Raw genomic sequence first — 18,007 nt, 5'->3', positions numbered from 1 at the left:
CAATATATTTTCTCTGCAGTTGTACAGTATGTGCTACTGTATGAATGCGTGATCACTTTTGTGCAATACGGTAAACGTTTATGTGATATACATATTTTTACTGTGCAATAACATTTTAATACTGTGCTCTACTTTTCTTTTTTCTAATTTGCATTATTTATCTTTTTTAATCCAGATTTAACCACACATGGTTTTTATGGAGAACTAAACATTTTATTTGTACCCGTTCAACAAACAAAGTCTATTCTATTTAACGTTTGAGTAAACAATTTTAATTATAATACATATAATATTTTTAATGCAATTTTAAATTGTACCTGGAGTTCAGAAGAAAATTCAAATTTCCATTTTTCATTACTTATCAACAGTTTGGAAACATTAATTTGACAGTGTTTAAAAAGGCTGCATTTGGGTCTTGACCATGGATGGATTTGCTCTTCAGTGTTTGGACTTTCAGCAGTGAAAATTAAACCACAGTGAACTGAACTAAACTGAACTTCAACTCTGAAAACTGGACTGACACTGTTTCAATTCACTAGAACTTATATATGAAGCTGCTTTGACACATCTACATCTACATTGTAAAAGCGCAAGAGAAATAAAGATGAATTGAAATTAATTGATCAAAGATAAAATTAACTATATTTGTTTAAAACGTCATTTAAATTCAGAATAACATCCATATGCAAATATTTTGTAAGCTATAATGTAATGCTGTGATTCAAAGCTGTATTTTTAATAAACTATTTAACTTTTCAATGTCTTGTGATGCTTGAATCTAATATTTTGATTGTAATCCTTTACTCTTGGTGTCAATCATCATTAAAAATGGTAACTAATATAATAGTTGTGCTTATTATTAATGTCTTTATTGTGACATTTTTCGTGATTCTTAATAATATCATAATGTATGGATAATAAATAATTTTGTAAACAAAATTATTATTTATAATAATATTTTTAACCATTTAAACAGTTTAAACTTTTTTATCGCAAGCAATGTTTTTAAATGTCTGTAAAATGTACAATAATATCGCTTCTCCTCTGAGATACTGCGCATGCGTCATAACGGTCTCTATGCCCTGCTCCAAACATTAGTAGAACCCTTGAAGTGAATTCACGAAGGGTGTAAGGAATGACCATCGGGTGTTCCCGTCGTTTACTCATTTCTGGAAGAGTCCTTCACGAGGTAGTTACACTGTTCTCGCTATTTTGGAATGGTTTTACCACTGGCGTCTATTCCCGACATGGCCTTCAAGGACGCAAAGAAGCCGTTTGGAATTCAAAATAAAAGGCAAGTTAACGTCAACGCGGCTATTCCGTTTTTGCATTGAATTTTTTAATATGGCTAGTTTAACCCGCAAATGTTTGTTTTACTGTCTATTTTTAGGTGCCTTTTGTTTACACATGATAAAACGGCCTGATGTGTTTTTTTACATGTACATTTGAACACCTTTAAATTAAACACAACAAAAAAATACAGACTGTTAATGCTTCACGTCAAACTTTCCCTGCTGAAAAATCCAGCTTAAACCAGCCTAGGCTGGTTGGCTGGATTTAGCTGGTCGATCAGCCTGGGTTTAGAGGGGTTTTGGCCACTTCCAGGCTGGTTTCCAGCCATTTCCAGCCTGGTCTTAGCTGTTCAGGCTGGGGGATGACCAGCTAAATCCAGCTTGACCAGCCTAGCCAAGCTGGGAGTCCAGCCAAAACCAGCTATATCCAGCTTAAACCAGGCTGGTCAAGCTGGTTTTAGCTGGATTTGACTGGTCATTTTCCAGCCTGACCAGCTAAGACCAGGCTGGAAATGGCCAAACCCCCTCTAAAACCAGGCTGGTCAACCAGCCAACCAGCCTAGGCTGGTTTAAGCTGGATTTTTCAGCAGGGTTTTGATTATTAAACTTCTAACTTTAGTTATTTTCTTAAGACACGGAGGCCGTGTATTTGCTATTTGCCAGGTTTATTATACAAATTTATTTTAGTGGATAAATGTGCTTTTTTTTAGCCTGTTGGGACGTTAAACATTTAAATTGGCACTTATTTTCACTGACAAGAGCTGAAACACACTGTGTAGTGACCTTTATAATTGTGGTAAAACCTTATCTAAGATTAGAATGTTTATGTATTATGTTACAAACTTAGGATGGATAAATACTTTTATATTTTAAACCTCATGCATATGTATTTAGCGCTAAAAGGATAGTTAACCCAAAACCTTCAAGGATTTCCTCATTCTGCCTAACACAAAAGAAGATATTTTGAGGAAAGTTGAAAACCTGTTACCTGTTGACTTGCATAGTAGGAAAATGTACTCTCGTGTCCTGATTGGTTGTGATGTTTGATTGACAGGTTGGATGGAGGTTGACCTGAAGGTTGCTCTCAGCAAGGAGCTTCAGGAATGATGTGAATAGAGGGATTTTCTGCGCAGAAGGTTGAACAGAGCCAACATGCTGATGTTGTTCAGGTAAGACTTGGCTGTGATGAATCTTCACATGTTTTCAAGAGCAACTATTATTCTTACAAAATGTAAAATTGGTCCTGAGTTTGCACAGCCCGTGTGTTATGATGGATGAGCAACACACACACTCAAATGCTTTGATCAGTTTTTATATGTTAAATGTTATATGATGATAGACAAATGTTGGCCAGTGGTGTACACGAAACAATGCCCACTAACAATAAAATCACTATTTTATATCATGACAGCACATACACACTAATGTAACCTCAGAACGAGAAAGAAAAGATTGTTCAATCCATTTAATTAACAAACACCGCACTCTTTTCTGAGAACAACCTGCTGCTATCATTTTTCAACTATTAAAAACTAAATCTCAGTTAGACAAATCTGACCTTTGCGTGTTTGTTCTGTTCTAGCTGTGTGTTATTGGTTGTAATTTGCTTAGTTGTTAATTACTGATTATTCATTGAGTATCAAATAATGTTTTAACTTTATATAAGTTTTAGTTTTTGTAGTTTATTTTCTAATATCAAAATTGGAATTAGGATTAGGGCTGCTCGATTTTGGGTAAAATCATAATCACTAATATTTTGGTCATAATTGTAATCACGATTATTCCAAACGATTATTAGTTGAAGTCAACATTGTTAGCACTCCTGAGAATTTAAAAAAAAATAAATATTTACCTAATGATGTTTAACAGAGCAAGGGATTTTAACAGTATTTCCTATGATATTTTTTCTTCTGGAGAAAGGCTTATTTGTTTAGTTTCAGCTAGAATAAAAGCTGATTTAAATATTTTGAAGGCAATATATTAGAAAAAATATATTTTTAGATTGTCTGCAGAAGGAACTACTGTTATATAATGACTTGCCTAATTACACTAATTAAGCCTTTGAATCGCACTTTGAATCTGAATGAATGTATTTTGAAAATATCTAGTGAAATATTATGTGCTGTCATCATAGCAAAGATAAAATAAATCAGTTATTAGAAATTAGTTATTAAAACTATTATGTTCAGAAATGTATTGAAAAAAATCTTTCTAGTAAACAGAAATTGGGGGAGGGAAATGGTTGCTAATATTCAGGAGGGCTAATAATACTGACTTCAACTGTATACAGTTATTTTCCACCCTGCAAAGGAAAGAGAAATAAATAAAATAGAATAAAAATATGAAACAAACTGTGCTTTAAGCATCTTCACTGCAAGAAAAACATTTTAGCTACAAAAGTCTTTAGTCAAGAGCACTGAGGAATTTTTTCGTTGCTTTAATAATAATGATAAAAAAGGCGGCAGTAGGAATTAGGGGCTGTTACTTTAATGGTTTTGCTTTTACGTGTTTTTTGATCCTCAACTCATTTGTTTATTACACAAATGAAGGTTAATATGAATAATCACTAAACACCGTGTTTTGACACGTATTTGACCTTGAAGTACTCAGGTTAAGATAACTTTAGGCCCCGTTTACACTAGTGCGTTTTAGTTTTAAAACGGCGTTGTAGAATGAAAACGATCCGCGTCCACACTCGCGTTTCACCCAGCGTTTCTGAACTGCTCTCCGTCCACACCAAAATGCTGAAAATGCACATCACGTGACCACACAGACACTCTCTGGCAAGCGCTCCAGCCCATCTACCCAGATGAGAGCTGTGCTAGTCAGACTTCTCATCAAGCATCTCCCGCTGAATCTAATCTCACTATATTTATTAAACGGGATATTTCATTCATCTTGTTGTCTTTATCTAACGACATATTCCCTGACTTTGGTCATTGGAATCTATTACTTTTTCTCAGGTAACGTGTTTTAGCTGAGCGCAAAGATAAGTTAATGATTAATCCGTGTACATTCTGTATATTGACTGATCGCTTGCCTTTATTTCCTATAATGTATAAACTTATTGTATGTTACACTTTTATAATGGCCATTATCGATTAATAAAACTGATATTCAGCAAAAGAGAGGGTTTCGTATTTTCACTGAAATTGAAAGGAGACAGTTGTTATCGGCTCCGTTTTGTTATAAATATCCACACAGTGAAGATGACGCTCATATATGCAGCACGACGCCTCAACATTTCTGCTGTCTGTTTAGTTGTTAATATTAAAATGAAAATAGGCAGTTCCTTATATCATGTGTACATTTTATTGTTGAGAAAGTGAAACAATTAGCCAGGGTGATGTGAATGAAGTTATAAAGTACACTGTTCCCTTTGAAGATTTACCCGTGTCCTCGGTATGTTTTCCATATCAAACTGAGAAGAAGAGACTGCAGCCTTGATCAAACTTACGAAGTCTGAACTTACAAGGAGAGAATGCAGGACTGGACTGTGCGTGTTAGGCTACTTAATATTCAGGAAAAGCCCCAATCAGAGAGGCGAATGTCTGCAGCCCCGCCTCCGTTTTCAGATGTCTCCGTTTTTGCTCATCCACACTGAGACGGAGCAGCAGCGTTTCAGAATGAAAACGGCCTCTCCAGCGTTTTCTAAACGATCCGTTTTCAGCGCTCGAGAATTCCGGCGTAGTGTGGACGGATGGCGTAACCGTAGCAAAACTTATGCGTTTTCAAACTAAAACGCATTAGTGTAAACGGGGCCTTAGATGTGCGCTCTGCTCGTCACAGTGTGCGAATAAGACCAAGTGCTGACCGCATGCTTCTGACTGTGTGTGCTTCGGTCTTTTGCACTTTTAAGAGCAACAAGTGAATACAACTGGAAAGGGGGCGGTAAATATTGGAATAATCGTTCATCTCGATTAATGGTTTTTCATAATCATTAGAAGCCAAAATTGAAATCGGTTTTTCGATTAATTGCACAGCCCTAATTAGGTTTTGTGACATTTATTATACTTTTAATTAATTAATTAATTCATTCATTCATTCATTCATTTTATTTGTAAATGGTACCTTTCTAGACACCCAAGGTCGCCTTACAGTAAACATTATTAGCCATGCATGAACAAAATAAAGCAAGTTATTAAACATTACCAAACAAGCATTGACCAAACAAATATAAACAAACATCGTAAATATAAAATAAAATGTTAAAATCACGTAATAAAAAAACATGATAAAAATTGTTGAAGGAAAGCTTGCTTAAAAAGATGGGTCCTTAGACGAGATTTAATTGAGTCAAGACAATTCTACATGGGATAATTCAGTAGAACGTTACATGGTTCAGAACAACACATTTTTGTTTTTACTTTCTCTCTCTCTCTCTCTCTCTCTCTCTCATTCAACCATTTAAGTTTATATATTTATTTAATCAGATCTACACAACTGTCCTGACTGGACCTGTAGATAAAATCATAAACACTGAGTTAATTTGTTGTTTGAGTTTTTAAATTGACAAAATAAGAAATTAAGAGATGCAAAAATAAGTAAGTTGAAATATCACTGTGGCATTGTTTTTTCTAGATATTGAAACTGGTATAAAGTATCCATAATTTTATTGTTTCAATCAAGCTTAGTAATTCTGGTATGATAACAACACTAATAGTGGGATGTGTCGAAATGACAAACATCCATTCCTTTGAATTCATTTGATGGAAACCCCCTGCTGAAGATTCTATCTAGTTTTGCTCAGTATTGATTCACATTTAATGCTCACATTGTTCACTTATAGGTGCATTCACAGTCAAATGTTATGCATATTGTTGATTTAACCAGTGTTAGTCAGTTTTTTAAATACTCATTGCTGTAATTGTAATTTTATTGCTTTTGATTTACCAATGACATCTTACGTATAAATAACACATAATTAAAAATAAGTCAACATACAAAACCTAAAGTCATAAAAGACAAATATCATAAACAGTCACACATTTATTTAAACACAACAAACAGACACAGTTTTCAAAATGCAGAGAACATACTATTAAGAAATCTTCTTGTAGGTTAAGTCTTTTCTTACAGCATCGTCTTATAAACTTACAGCATCAAATAACTGCAGCACACAGAATCCTCCACAGATGGCAGCAGCGTGTAAGTTATGACGGGACATCAACTTTCATTCTCTACGTTTTTGCTTAAACTGCTTAATTTATACCACATATCTGTCAATGCATTGTCTGATTTGAGTCAAGCTAGCTTTTTATCGAAACTTTGCTGCAGGTTGACCACAAGATTTATTTCAATAACAGATTTAACACATTTTAATCAAGACCTTGTTGAAGATTGCTTTTATGGTTACAAATCTTGATTAAAGATGTCAATAAAAGCTTATTGATTTTTAAAAATTATTCCATATTTTTGCTCCACATGTTGTCTTTACCTTGTAGTGGGGTAAATAAAATGGGTTTTTGATTTAAATCCCTGTTTGTTTTGCATTTACACGCATTTAGGATATTAAAATCCAGGAAATAATTGTAACTAATAATAAACTAGGAAATGATTAACTAATAAAAGTTGGTAAATAGATTTAGGCTGAAACCTCGATTGATAAAATGTAAAACAAGAAAAAACTTTTATGAACTGTATGTGTCTTGAAACCCTATTTTAGGAGTGTAATGGTACACTAAAGCAATGGTTCGGTATGTATGCTGGTTTTGGGGTCACAGTTCGATACGGGAACGGTACAACAGTACAAGTGTTTTGTTGCAACCAACCACAGAACTGAAGAGCATTTTGTGATACAAAAATACAAAACACGCAGAATAATAAAAAATAAAACATTTAACTAAAACAATAGAAAAAACATTAAATGTGCATTAATTGTGCGTTAATTGTGTCTTATATTTCAATTGTTTATCTGTCAACATGTGCTTGTTTGTAGATGTTATGAGCCCTTATACACTTGCTTATTTTGCAACACCTTTTATATTTTTAAGCCACTGTGTAGCGATAAAATTTAGGATAATAGATAAGATCACTCAATTAAACTGATATTGCATTGACTATGGCCAAAAACACATTGAATGATAGTAAAATAAGCAATTTTGTTCAATAAGTACAATTATAATATCCACTTGTTCAATTCATTTTCCTACCACTTTTTCTTTATCTAGAGGTTACCACAGTGAAATGAACCACCAACTATTCTAGCATATGTTTTACATAGCTAATGCCCTTCTAGCTGCATACCAGTACTGGGAAACACCCATACACACTCATTCTCTCTCTTACACACACACACTCATACACTACGGCCAGTTTAGTTCATCAATTCCCCTATAGCGCATGTGTTTGGACTGTGTGGAACCAGAGCAGCGAGAGGAAACCCACACCAACAAGGAGAGAACATGCAAACTCCACACAGAAATGCCAACAGACCCAGCCAGGACTCAAAACAGCGACCTTCTTGCTGTGAGGCGACAGTGCTAACCACTGAGCCAACATGCCCCAGATAGCCTACATTTGTTTACTAACTGGATCATGTTTATTTTTTCCTCAAAAATGTTGATGGTTGCTTGATAAATCATTGTCTTGATCGACATAGCTATGCTTGTTAGACATCATCAATATATTATAGTCCCACTGGGTCCTAATGCTAATCCATGAGGAATGAATTCTGAGGCTGCTGTATTACAGTAATAAAAGTTAAAGGAAACAAATTAGTTCTATCTAGGAATAAAGCATTAATTGGGGTCATAAAATCACAAGTCTCATTTTAATTCATTGTGAGAAATTAACACTTAAGCCTGGTTTATACTTCTGCGTCAAGTGATCGGCGTGACCCACGACGCATTCAATGTGCGTAGCTGTGCATTCATACTTTGATCACAAGGTAAACACAAAAAACAAAAACTTTTCATCCGGAGCTCCTTCATGGGACTCCACACTAGTAAACGATCACTCCATCAGGCTCGCACAGCTCTCGTTATGGCCCAGGCTGCGCCGTAGCATACGCGTGTGCTTGACGCAGAAGTATAAACAAGCCTTTACAGAGAATAAAAATCTCAATCCTAACTCTGTAAACACATAGTCCACATTGGCATCAGCTCAGTGGAAAGGTGTTTGAAAATATCAGCAAAAATCCAATATTTTTACTATAACTATATCCTAACAAGTTCTAAATAAAAATAAAAAAGTTTTTAAGTTTATTCAATTTAACACTTTTGATTTTTGACTTTTGTTTTTGGGTCCCGAGGAGTGTTAGAAGACTAAATTGTAGGTGGATTTGAGAACATTCCTATTATTTCTGCCCTGTTCCCAATTACCCCTAACAAAAATGTAGACAGGATAAATCACGGTCACTACAACTTAATAAGATTGTCTAACTTAGCCAGAGCTGCTGTAAAAGGATTAGCAGAACAATAGGCCCCCACCCTACTGATGGCCTTACAAAGTAGAATGGCTCTAGACATGTTTTTGGCGGAGAAGGCCATGAAATGACCTGTGTGTTCATTCCCAACAACACAGCTCCTAATGGGTCTATCACGAGGGCACTGGAAGGACTAAGGGCCCTATCAGATCAGATGTAGGTATCAACAATCCATTGGATAAATGGTTGACAAATATGTTTAGGTCTTGGAAAGGGTTAATGATTTCTTTGTTGACCTCATTGGGTATTTATCTGGGAATAATGGTCACTTGTGGATGTTGTATTCCATATATTAGAGTTTTTTTTCTAACAGTATGATCATTACAGTTTTTAAGAAAAAAAAGACAGGCCTCCTCCATACCCGATGCCACTGCTGGGGGTTAGAGTGGAGGAGGAAAATGAGGAAGTGCCATTTCCTTAAAGAAAATAAATAGAGGGATTGAAGAGATATATTCTTTAAGAGTTTACACTTATGATTGATTATAAAGCTTGTTTGTCATGCTGTCCCTGGAGAGCCCTGAGCTCCCTCCCATTTGCAAGGCGAGAGGGGAGTTTGAGCTCAGGTAGATCTGGAGAAGTCCCCTGCTGTAGTAGCTAATAAACAGATAGTGATTGCTCTGAAGAGATAACTACTTACTAGGAGCATGTCTATGGTGCTGGATTAATAAATTAACTTGAGTTGCATGTTTTAGGATGGTGGGAGGAAACCGGAGAACCCAGGGGAAAGCCATGTGGGCATGGGTAGATTGTGTAAACTTCACACAGAAATGTCAGCTGGCTTGGTAAGGACTAGAACCCATGACATTCTTGCTGTGAGGCAACATTGTTAACCACTGGGCCACCTTGCCACTCATCTAGGAAAAGAGGAGTAGGGGTGGAAGGGGGGATTCTTCAAAATGAAGATGGTTGTCCTATGGAACTGAGGGTATTTATAGTGGCTTAGGAATCATCTGACTGGTGAATCATAAACTGAATAATGCGGGACCAGCCGCAAGCAATCATAAGAATGTGATCCTCTCGAAATTAGTTTATAAATAAACTTCACTTATTGCCTTACTATTCATGCTTTTTTTTGAGTGTATTTTTGTTATTGAAGGAATATACTTTTTGCGTCACTGCTCATTTTTTATTAAATGTGTTTTTGTTGGATATGATGATGTCTAAACATTTTGCTTGATACAGCTTATTTTTACTTAACCCATGTTATAATATGCTTCTAACTAACTGCTTGACTCTGCTTAAGACAGAGCAGGAATAACTACTTGAATAACTATACCATGAAATATATTGTTACTATGAAATATTATTACTCAAATCGTGAAATAGAATTTTGGTCAACCCGCATACCCCTATTTCAGACCTACTGAAGTGAGGAGCAGAATCTCATTTCAGACTATGAATTCAAGACCTGAAGGAAAAAGATAAATTTTTGTTTAATTACATATATTTAATTAAACTCTCAGTAGCATCCCGCTTGACATATTTCCTCCATTCCTCTGGGATCTCACCACTCCCCTTAAATGTTTTACTATAGCATTTTTCCAAATTGTTCTGGAATCTGCAAACAAACCACTTCCAGTAGGGCAGTTCAGAGAGATCAGGAGTGATGCTCCAGTCTGCATAAACTCCTCCTGCTCTTCTGTAATCTCTCCAGAGGATTTTTTCATCAGAGTCAGTGGGATAGAAATACAGATTGCTGTTTGCTAATGCTGATGTGCAGATATAGGTTGACAAGTTTGATGCATCTCTGTAATGCACCCCATACAGTCCAATACTACGATGAAACTGAACACTGTGATCTCCGACATGGTTCTCCATGGAGTTTGTACAAGTGGCTCCACAGAACGGACACTGAACCCAACAGCACTGACAGAAGTGATCAATCAGAAGCTCATCTGGCCTGAACTTATAGTCCAGCTTTACTGGAAATGTGTCTGTGTTGAATCTGCTGCTGATGTCTGACATTACAGCAGGAAGCTCTTGTCTGATCACATCTTCTAGGAGTGTGAAATCCTCAACATCATCATGTTTGACTCCACTGAGGTCTTTTTCAGAGAAGATCAGCTGATCTGAGAGCTGCTGTGTGAAACTCTTCAACCACAAACCAACATCTCCACTGTTGACTTGAACATGTTCAGTAGATTGATGTGCTGCGTTCATGATCTTCTGCTGCAGGAGTTTAATGTTCTCCTTCATCTTGGGTAAAACACTGATGCTGAACTTATCTCTGATGTAGCGACTGACTTCATCTCTGATGAAACTCTTGTAGTGATTTCTGGGATTTTCAATGTAGTTCATGTATTTGTCAAAGTCCTCCTCTTCTGCCAGTGTCTTCAGGATGTGTTTCTCCAGATTTGTTCTGTTTCCATTGAGTGATTCACAGTCTGATCTCATTTCATCGGCCAGATCTCCGGAGGTTTTTCTGTAGATGCTCTGCTCAATGGGCTCCTTCAGTTTCTGAAAGATTATTTTAGCAAAAGTTGCTGCTGATGTTGATCTATGCTGGTGGAGAATGCTATTTAATTTATTTGTTTCTTTCAGAATTTCTTCCTTAAATTTGGTTTCAAATGATGTTTTCCACTGAATCAGTATATCTGCATATTTATCTTTCTCAAAAAATTCAAACATTGATTTTTCCAATTCTTCAGTCGCCTCCTTCAGTTCTCTGTGAAGATCAGTTTTCTCAACCTCATTAATTACTTTATTTTCTATTTTGTTGTGTAGTTTGTTCTCAATTTCCATCATTGTACTGTGGAGACTCGAGGACCATTTGCTGTACTCAATATTTAGTTTCTTGTAGGCTGAAGTCTCCAGAGAATTCCTGAAGCTGAAGACAAATTGTTCATTTAGTAAAGCTTTCCAGAGATGTACAATATGATCTTTTAAGTCTGTCAACCTCATTCCTTGGGATTTTGAGGCTTGAGACATAATAGTTTCCTTTAGTTCTTGAACATTTTCACTGTAGTTTGGGTTTGGTGGAGCCATCGGTGGACTGCCCTCCCAGAGGTTAGTAAAATACTTCACATCATTCTGAACATCAAATCTAATGACGTCACTGAAACGTTTAGCATCTGAGTCTTCATTTTTGGCAGCAGTTTTTGTTATCTGATCCAGTGTTTCCTGCAATCGTCTTCTACCCTGCATGTTTTTCTCTCCAGCTGTGATGTCTGACATGTTCTGATGTACAAACACACAACTGGGTTTTAGTCTAACTTTCTTGATCTTCATGAAGGCCTGAACCACAATCTGAAGAACGTCCTGCATCTCAGATGGGTTTTCTTTAAAGATGTTGATCAATGTCAGATTTGCAATACCAACAACAAATGTGGCCAATTCATTGTCATGATGTCTTGTTGACCTTCCGGCGAGTTCTGGAGCACGAAGACCCTCAGTATCAACAACCAGAATATAGTCACAGTTCATCTGTGTTTTCATCTCCTCAGACACTTTGACCAGCTGCATGAAAGCTCCTCTGGTGCACCTGCCAGCACTGACGGCAAACTGGAGTCCAAACATGGCGTTCAGCATGGTGGATTTCCCAGAGCTCTGAATTCCTAAAACTGACAGCACAAAGACTCTGGTCTGGTCTCCCAGTTTCTGGGCAAGTTCATCAAGAACAGCAGAGATCCAGACCAGAGGAACATGAGCAGCATCTCCATCCATCAGCTCCAGTGGAAACCCAGAGATCATCATCTCTGCTGCGAGACTCGGGAGAGAAGAGAAGTGAACCGGCAGATCTTTCTTGTTCTCCTTCACAGATGAACATGATTCATAGATCTGACCGATCTCCCTCATGATGTGCTCCAGACCAAAGGCTGCCCCTTGAAGATCCTCAGATATTCTCTCAAGTTCAGTTTCTTCAGCTTTGAGTTGGTCAGATTTATCATGACTCTCTTTCAGTTTTTTAACTTCTGACCATTTTTCATTATACATGTGTTGAAGAATAGTAATATCCTTTGACATATGTTCATCTAAGAAGATTCTGAGCCAATTAAGAAAAAATATTACATGTTCGTTATTTGAGTTCATTTCTTGGATGAAGAGGTTTATAAACCCACTAATCTCAGACTCATGTTGCTGTTCACAGATATTTCTCATTTCTGAAGTTATTTGTCCTAGTTGTATCTCATCAACTTGAAGTCGATGTAGCTCTTTGTTCTTCTGACTCCACTGATGCCACAGTTTCCCCTGATGAGGCAGAAATGATTCTTTGATTTCTGTCAGTTTTTTCTCCTCCAGTAAACTGATCATCTGCTGTGCTGCTGCTCTTCCTCTCCTGCAGTCTTCATCATCTTCCTCATCTACTCTGATGTCTGAGTGTTTGGACACATCCTCAAGTCTAAATGTGGAAGATGATTCCAAGAGACAATCACTTATAGCTCCTCTGAGTTCTTCAGATACTTCTGACTGATTTCTGTCTTTTAAACCGATCTTGTATTTTGCTTTCTTTGTCGGAATAACAGTAGATTCATCTTCAGCAAATAAGCAAATAAGTGGCTTTGAGTCACTGTACAGTTTTTGAATTGTTGTTGCATGTCTGGCATTTCTGTCGAGCCGTGGAAGTAGAAGCACATTGACTGAGGCCATCTCAGTGAGGATCCTCCACTGTTTCTCGTGGTCTCCTGCATCTCCATGTAGATTACAGAACGCCACACAGTCAGTAAATGTATCAGTGTTTTTCCCAGAAGGGCAGAACCAGGCGATCTCCACCACTCCATCCATCAGGACTCTGGATCTGCTGCTGCCTGGGCAGTTCCTGTGGAAGAACGTGTTGTGTTTGTCATTGATCAGACTGTTCATCAGCTGAGACTTGGATGAAGACACAGAGCCAAACCTGAAGAAGAACACCATTGGAGTTTGTGCCTTGTAGATGGGCTGGGTTTGACTGATGGTTTCATTGTTGGTGTTTCTGATCTTCCAGCTCTTGGTGATTTGTCTGAATGTCCAGAGAGGAAACTCAATCTGTTGAGTTTCTGGATCAGGAACAAGCAGAGGCAGAGCGAACTGACACTGGGACAGTTTAGTGACCATCAGCTGCTTTAGAAAACCATCAGCATGATGAAACACAGCCATCTGAACATCCATCGGGTGAATGAGTTCAGACTGATTTGTGCCTTTAGAAAAAGACATTTCATTGAAAATATCACTTCCTCCTTCAGGTGAGTCATTGTCCGTTTGTTGCATGTGATTTTGCCCGTTAGTCTCCTCAGCACTAATGTATCTTGCTCTGTAGTTCATCATCAGTAGTTTCTGTATGAAAGTTCGAGTTAGCGCTTCAGTGCAAGGTTTGTGGGGCTGTAATGAATGTTTAGTTATCTGAAGAACATCTGCAGCTCTCAATTTATTAGTATGTCTATGTTCGAGATGTAGTTTGTGATACAGATTATCCATTTTTCCCTTTTTTGTACTTGTTTGTCTGAAGTGACTTCTGGTTTTCCAGTCCTTGTTTTTCTCTGTTAAAGAACAAATGTTTTATTTTCATATTTTCATGCTCTGTAGTCACAATTAGTACCTTTATGTAACAATGCATATTAAAACAACAAAACTTAGTGCCTCATTATTACCCTGGATTATTTTTTCAATGTAGCTGAACCAATGCAGCAAGAGTAACTACAACTTTGAATGTAGATTTACTTTGATTTTACCCAGCCCTAATACTGCCATGCACTCACCAGTCACTTTATCCGTTACACCTGCCAACTGCTCGTTAATGCAATTTTTTAATCAGCCAATAACATGGCTGCAACTCAATGCATTTAGGCATGTAGACATGGTCAAGACGATCTGCTGAAGTTCAAACCGAGCATCAGAATGGCGAAGAAAGGTGATTTAAGTGACTTTGAATGTGGCATCGTTGTTAGTAGTAGACCAGATGGGCTGGTCTGAGTATTTCAGAAACTGCAGAAGAGCATCTCTGAACACACAACATGTCCAACCTTGAGGCAGATGGGCTAAAGCAGCAGAAGACCACACCGGGTGGCACTCGTGTCAGCTAAGAACAGGAAACTGAGGCTACAATTCACACAGGCTCACCAAAACTGGACAATAGAAGATTGGAGAAACGTTGCCTGCTCTGATGAATTACTATTTCTGCTGCCACATTCAGATGGTCGGGTCAGAATTTCGCGTCAAAATTCTCTATGAGAAGAATGTTGCTCAATAATTAGACTTTGCTTTAGGGAATATTTATAGAGCATAGTAGGTTATTGTTATTTAATGTTGTCAACTATCTAGGTGCCACGAATTAGAGGCTCCAGAGGTGGGTGCCAGGCATGTCTTCAGCTGCCATATAGGCTAGGAGCCTCTAAAAAAAGCTTCAGTGTGACCATTGACCTTCCTGAACTCTCACCTCTACGGGCAGGTGAGGACTGATTGGGCACATTCAGTAAAGAGCTGTGGCATCACAGTGGCACAGTCCATCACCATTCTGAGAAATAAAATTTCTCTGCAAAGGGACAAGCTTGCTCTTATCTCAACTGACCTTAATTCCCTATTCAGATATGCAAAAATGACATGCCTTCGACAATAACACCAGGCAGCTGCACTTTGCAACCTGATCAGTCTTAGTGATTTATCAATCTTATCTACACTGGAGCAGTAGGGAGCCATTGCTGTTGTGTCCAGTGGAAAATTGTCTTGCTCAAGGGTCTCGCCTCAATTGTGGTTTTGAGGGTTTAAGAAAAGATTGGTCATTGGTCATTCACTACTCTCAACTCCAGATCCTGTCACTGACAAGACCTGTGACCTTTAAGTCACAAAGCTGTTTTGCCATGACAGCCCCTTGTATGTATGCCTCAGCTGAAGTAGAGACTTATTTGATCGTTGACTCAAATTAGCCTGGAGCCACTTGATTAGTCCAGTTGATTAGTTTTTTTTATTATTATTTTTTTTAACAAATTACTAAAGGATCAGTTTATTTTTATAATAAAAAAGTCCCTATAATTTACTTTACCTCTTGTCATCAATGATGTTAATTTATTTTTTTCTTCAATCAAAAAAAAAAAAAAATGTTCATGAGGAACACATGCAGGAGTTTTATTTTCCATACAGTGGACTTTTGTGCTTTCACCACAGCTTCAAAAGCATTTACTCAATCTCAGGAAATTTCCATTCTGTAAGTGAACTAATCAGTTAAGCTTTCTCCTGCTTGAGGCTCTTCACTCACGGTGCCAAAATCAGTTTTGTGTTTGCACTTTTTATATGGAGTTATGTATACTTTTCATTAGTACGTAGCTTAATTGTAACACTTGCTGCTCTTTTAAAATAGTAGTTATATTTTGTTACAGGACATGGCAAATTTTCATAGACTTGCTCACGCATTTCACAGACAAAATCATTAAAGTAGCGCATATCAAAATTATTTCATAGTACATATATAGATATTAATGCTCGCAATACATTAACGTTATATCTAGTTTTGAAGCAATGAAATCAAACCTGAGTATGGATTGTGCGTCTTCCTCTCTAGTTCATTGTTTCATCCTGAGCTGTGAGAGAATCTCTTCTTCCTTGTATTTGTAGTGCTTGTGGACATTTTTTGAATACCATGTGACATGAAAGTTAGAAAGTGAAAGTGTTTAATGCATTATTTCCTTTTATAGTGAGGATAATCTATTCAGCTGGTTTAAGATGAATGCGTTTCATTTAGTATTGTTGCTGGCTTTAAATGATAATGTGAATATAAGGCAGTTGTTGAAAGTGAATTACCACAACTCACTCAATGTGGTTTTAAAAGCCTTTATGTACTTTGTCAAACAAAAACACTCTTACTCGTGCTGTTTATAGTTTGACACATGTATGGTCATGCATGTTTAGGTAGGCACAAACATTTTCACAAAAGTTCCCTTCAACATCTTTCAACCAATTAAAAATACTTACAAAGACAAGACACTAAAACAAGTTCTTCCACATTTCATGCTTTTTCACAAAAGATTTTTTTACACACCCATTTCTATATATAGAGATAAACATTACCCGTCAAATGTTTTCAACAGTAATATTTAAAATCTTTTTTTGTTTGTTTTTTAATTAGATTTATTACATTTATTTTTATAAATTATTTTACATATCTGGATTTGTAAATAAGTTTGTGGCGAGACTAGATGTCTCTCCCTAAAATTTTCTAAGGGCCACTAGGGGGAGCTAGTCTGACCTGCCTTTTCTAGAACTTCCAAACAAAACTTCCGGGGTCAAGAAACGGAGGTTCAGGTAGGGAGTAGGAGATAACAGACGGGGAAAAACTAGGATGTGCAGGAAAAGAAAAGAAAAGTGCGAAGATAAAGAGCTGTTTGTTTAACGCATGTGAAGACATTAAAAGACTGTGGCGTGTAGCGAGTATGGACATGGTGTGCCAGGCAACTTTAAAAGTGACCATTGTGTGCGAGCTGTCTCCTGGATCCTCAGTGGAGGCAGTGCGGAGCTGGATCCTTTCTTGAAGCCAGCGATTGAGAGAGTCTGGTGAGAGGAAGCCTCCCAAAGGGAAATATATTAAGGGGTAGACCTGTAACGATCGACACAGTTAGCCCGGGTCAGTTGTTCAATGCATTCATTCATATACCCACCTATTACTGAAAATATTCACACACATTGCAACACCATAACAAGCTTTTGGTCAAGACTTATTTTATCCAACACCACCAACGTTAAAAGCTTTTATAACATTGTATGGCAAATTTCCACTGAGCAGTGCACAGTTTGTTACAGTACAGCATGCACAGCTAGCCACTGACGCAGGAAATCCCAATGTTCATCTGCTTTTAGATCTTACAGCTGCTTTTGACGCAGTAGACCAAAAGATATCAGTTTCTTGTTTAAAGCACTGTGTTGGTATTAAGGGTATTGCCTTGGTGTGGTTCCGGTCATATTTATCTGACAGAAGCTTCTCTGTTCGCCTAGGGGAGTTTATGTCCTCGTCAGCACCTCTCTCATGTGGAGTAACTTCAAGGTTCCATTCTTCGATCAATTCTATTTTTCCTATATCTGCTTCTGTTAGGGTCTGTTTGTAGGGTGTATGGGATTACATTTAATATATATGCAGATGATGCACAGCTTTATTTCCCCTTAAAATGTAAAGATGCTGGGTCCATAATACCGTTGTTGGGCTGTCTTAAGGACTTTAAATCTTGGTTCAATTCAATTCAATTCAGCTTTATTTGTATAGCGCTTTTACAATGTAGATTGAGTCAAAGCAGCTTCACATAAATGGTCATAGTAACTGGAACAGTGTAGTTCAGTTTTTAGTGTTTAAGTTCAGTTCAGTTTAGCTCAGTTCAGTGTGGTTTAAAATCAT

General features: G+C 37.2%; 3 protein-coding genes across 6 annotated transcripts in view; 1 reads left to right on the top strand and 2 right to left on the bottom strand.

The window, feature by feature from the left end:
• The window catches only part of LOC141381087 (uncharacterized), a 460,537-nt gene that overhangs the window by 383,043 nt on the left and 59,487 nt on the right, over window positions 1-18,007 (bottom strand). The window lies entirely within an intron of this gene.
• The window catches only part of LOC137490032 (interferon-induced very large GTPase 1), a 114,746-nt gene that overhangs the window by 41,903 nt on the left and 54,836 nt on the right, over window positions 1-18,007 (top strand). The window contains exons 1-2 of one of the 2 annotated variants that reach the window (XR_012400694.1): window positions 1,106-1,294; window positions 2,347-2,461. The gene's annotated coding sequence lies outside the window, so the exon portion shown is untranslated. Of the gene's footprint in view, window positions 1-1,105; window positions 1,295-2,346; window positions 2,462-18,007 lie in introns of those variants that run through there. The other variant, XR_012400693.1, reaches the window with a different exon arrangement.
• Window positions 6,269-16,229, bottom strand: LOC141381085 (interferon-induced very large GTPase 1-like). 2 transcript variants are annotated; one of them, XM_073943816.1, is made up of 3 exons: window positions 16,156-16,218; window positions 14,752-14,856; window positions 6,269-14,171 (listed from the first exon to the last, which is right to left on the bottom strand). In XM_073943816.1, the coding sequence occupies exon 3, from the start codon at window positions 14,107-14,109 to the stop codon at window positions 10,156-10,158; it is 3,954 nt and encodes a 1,317-aa protein (XP_073799917.1). In that variant the 5' UTR covers window positions 14,110-14,171; window positions 14,752-14,856; window positions 16,156-16,218; the 3' UTR covers window positions 6,269-10,155. The 2 variants fall into 2 exon arrangements, with proteins under 2 accessions (XP_073799917.1, XP_073799918.1); XM_073943817.1 differs by lacking the exon at window positions 14,752-14,856 and having other exon boundaries at window positions 16,156-16,229.

Source organism: Danio rerio, chromosome 3, assembly GCF_049306965.1.
Source record: "Danio rerio strain Tuebingen ecotype United States chromosome 3, GRCz12tu, whole genome shotgun sequence".
NCBI lineage: Eukaryota > Metazoa > Chordata > Actinopteri > Cypriniformes > Danionidae > Danio > Danio rerio.
The sequence above is the reverse complement of the archived record's forward strand: the minus strand, read 5'-3'. Positions and strand labels throughout refer to the sequence as shown.

Coding starts and splice junctions, on each gene's coding strand:
- LOC141381085 (XM_073943817.1), bottom strand. CDS start 14,109: ATGGATAATCTGTATCACAAACTACATCTCGAACATAGACATACTAAT.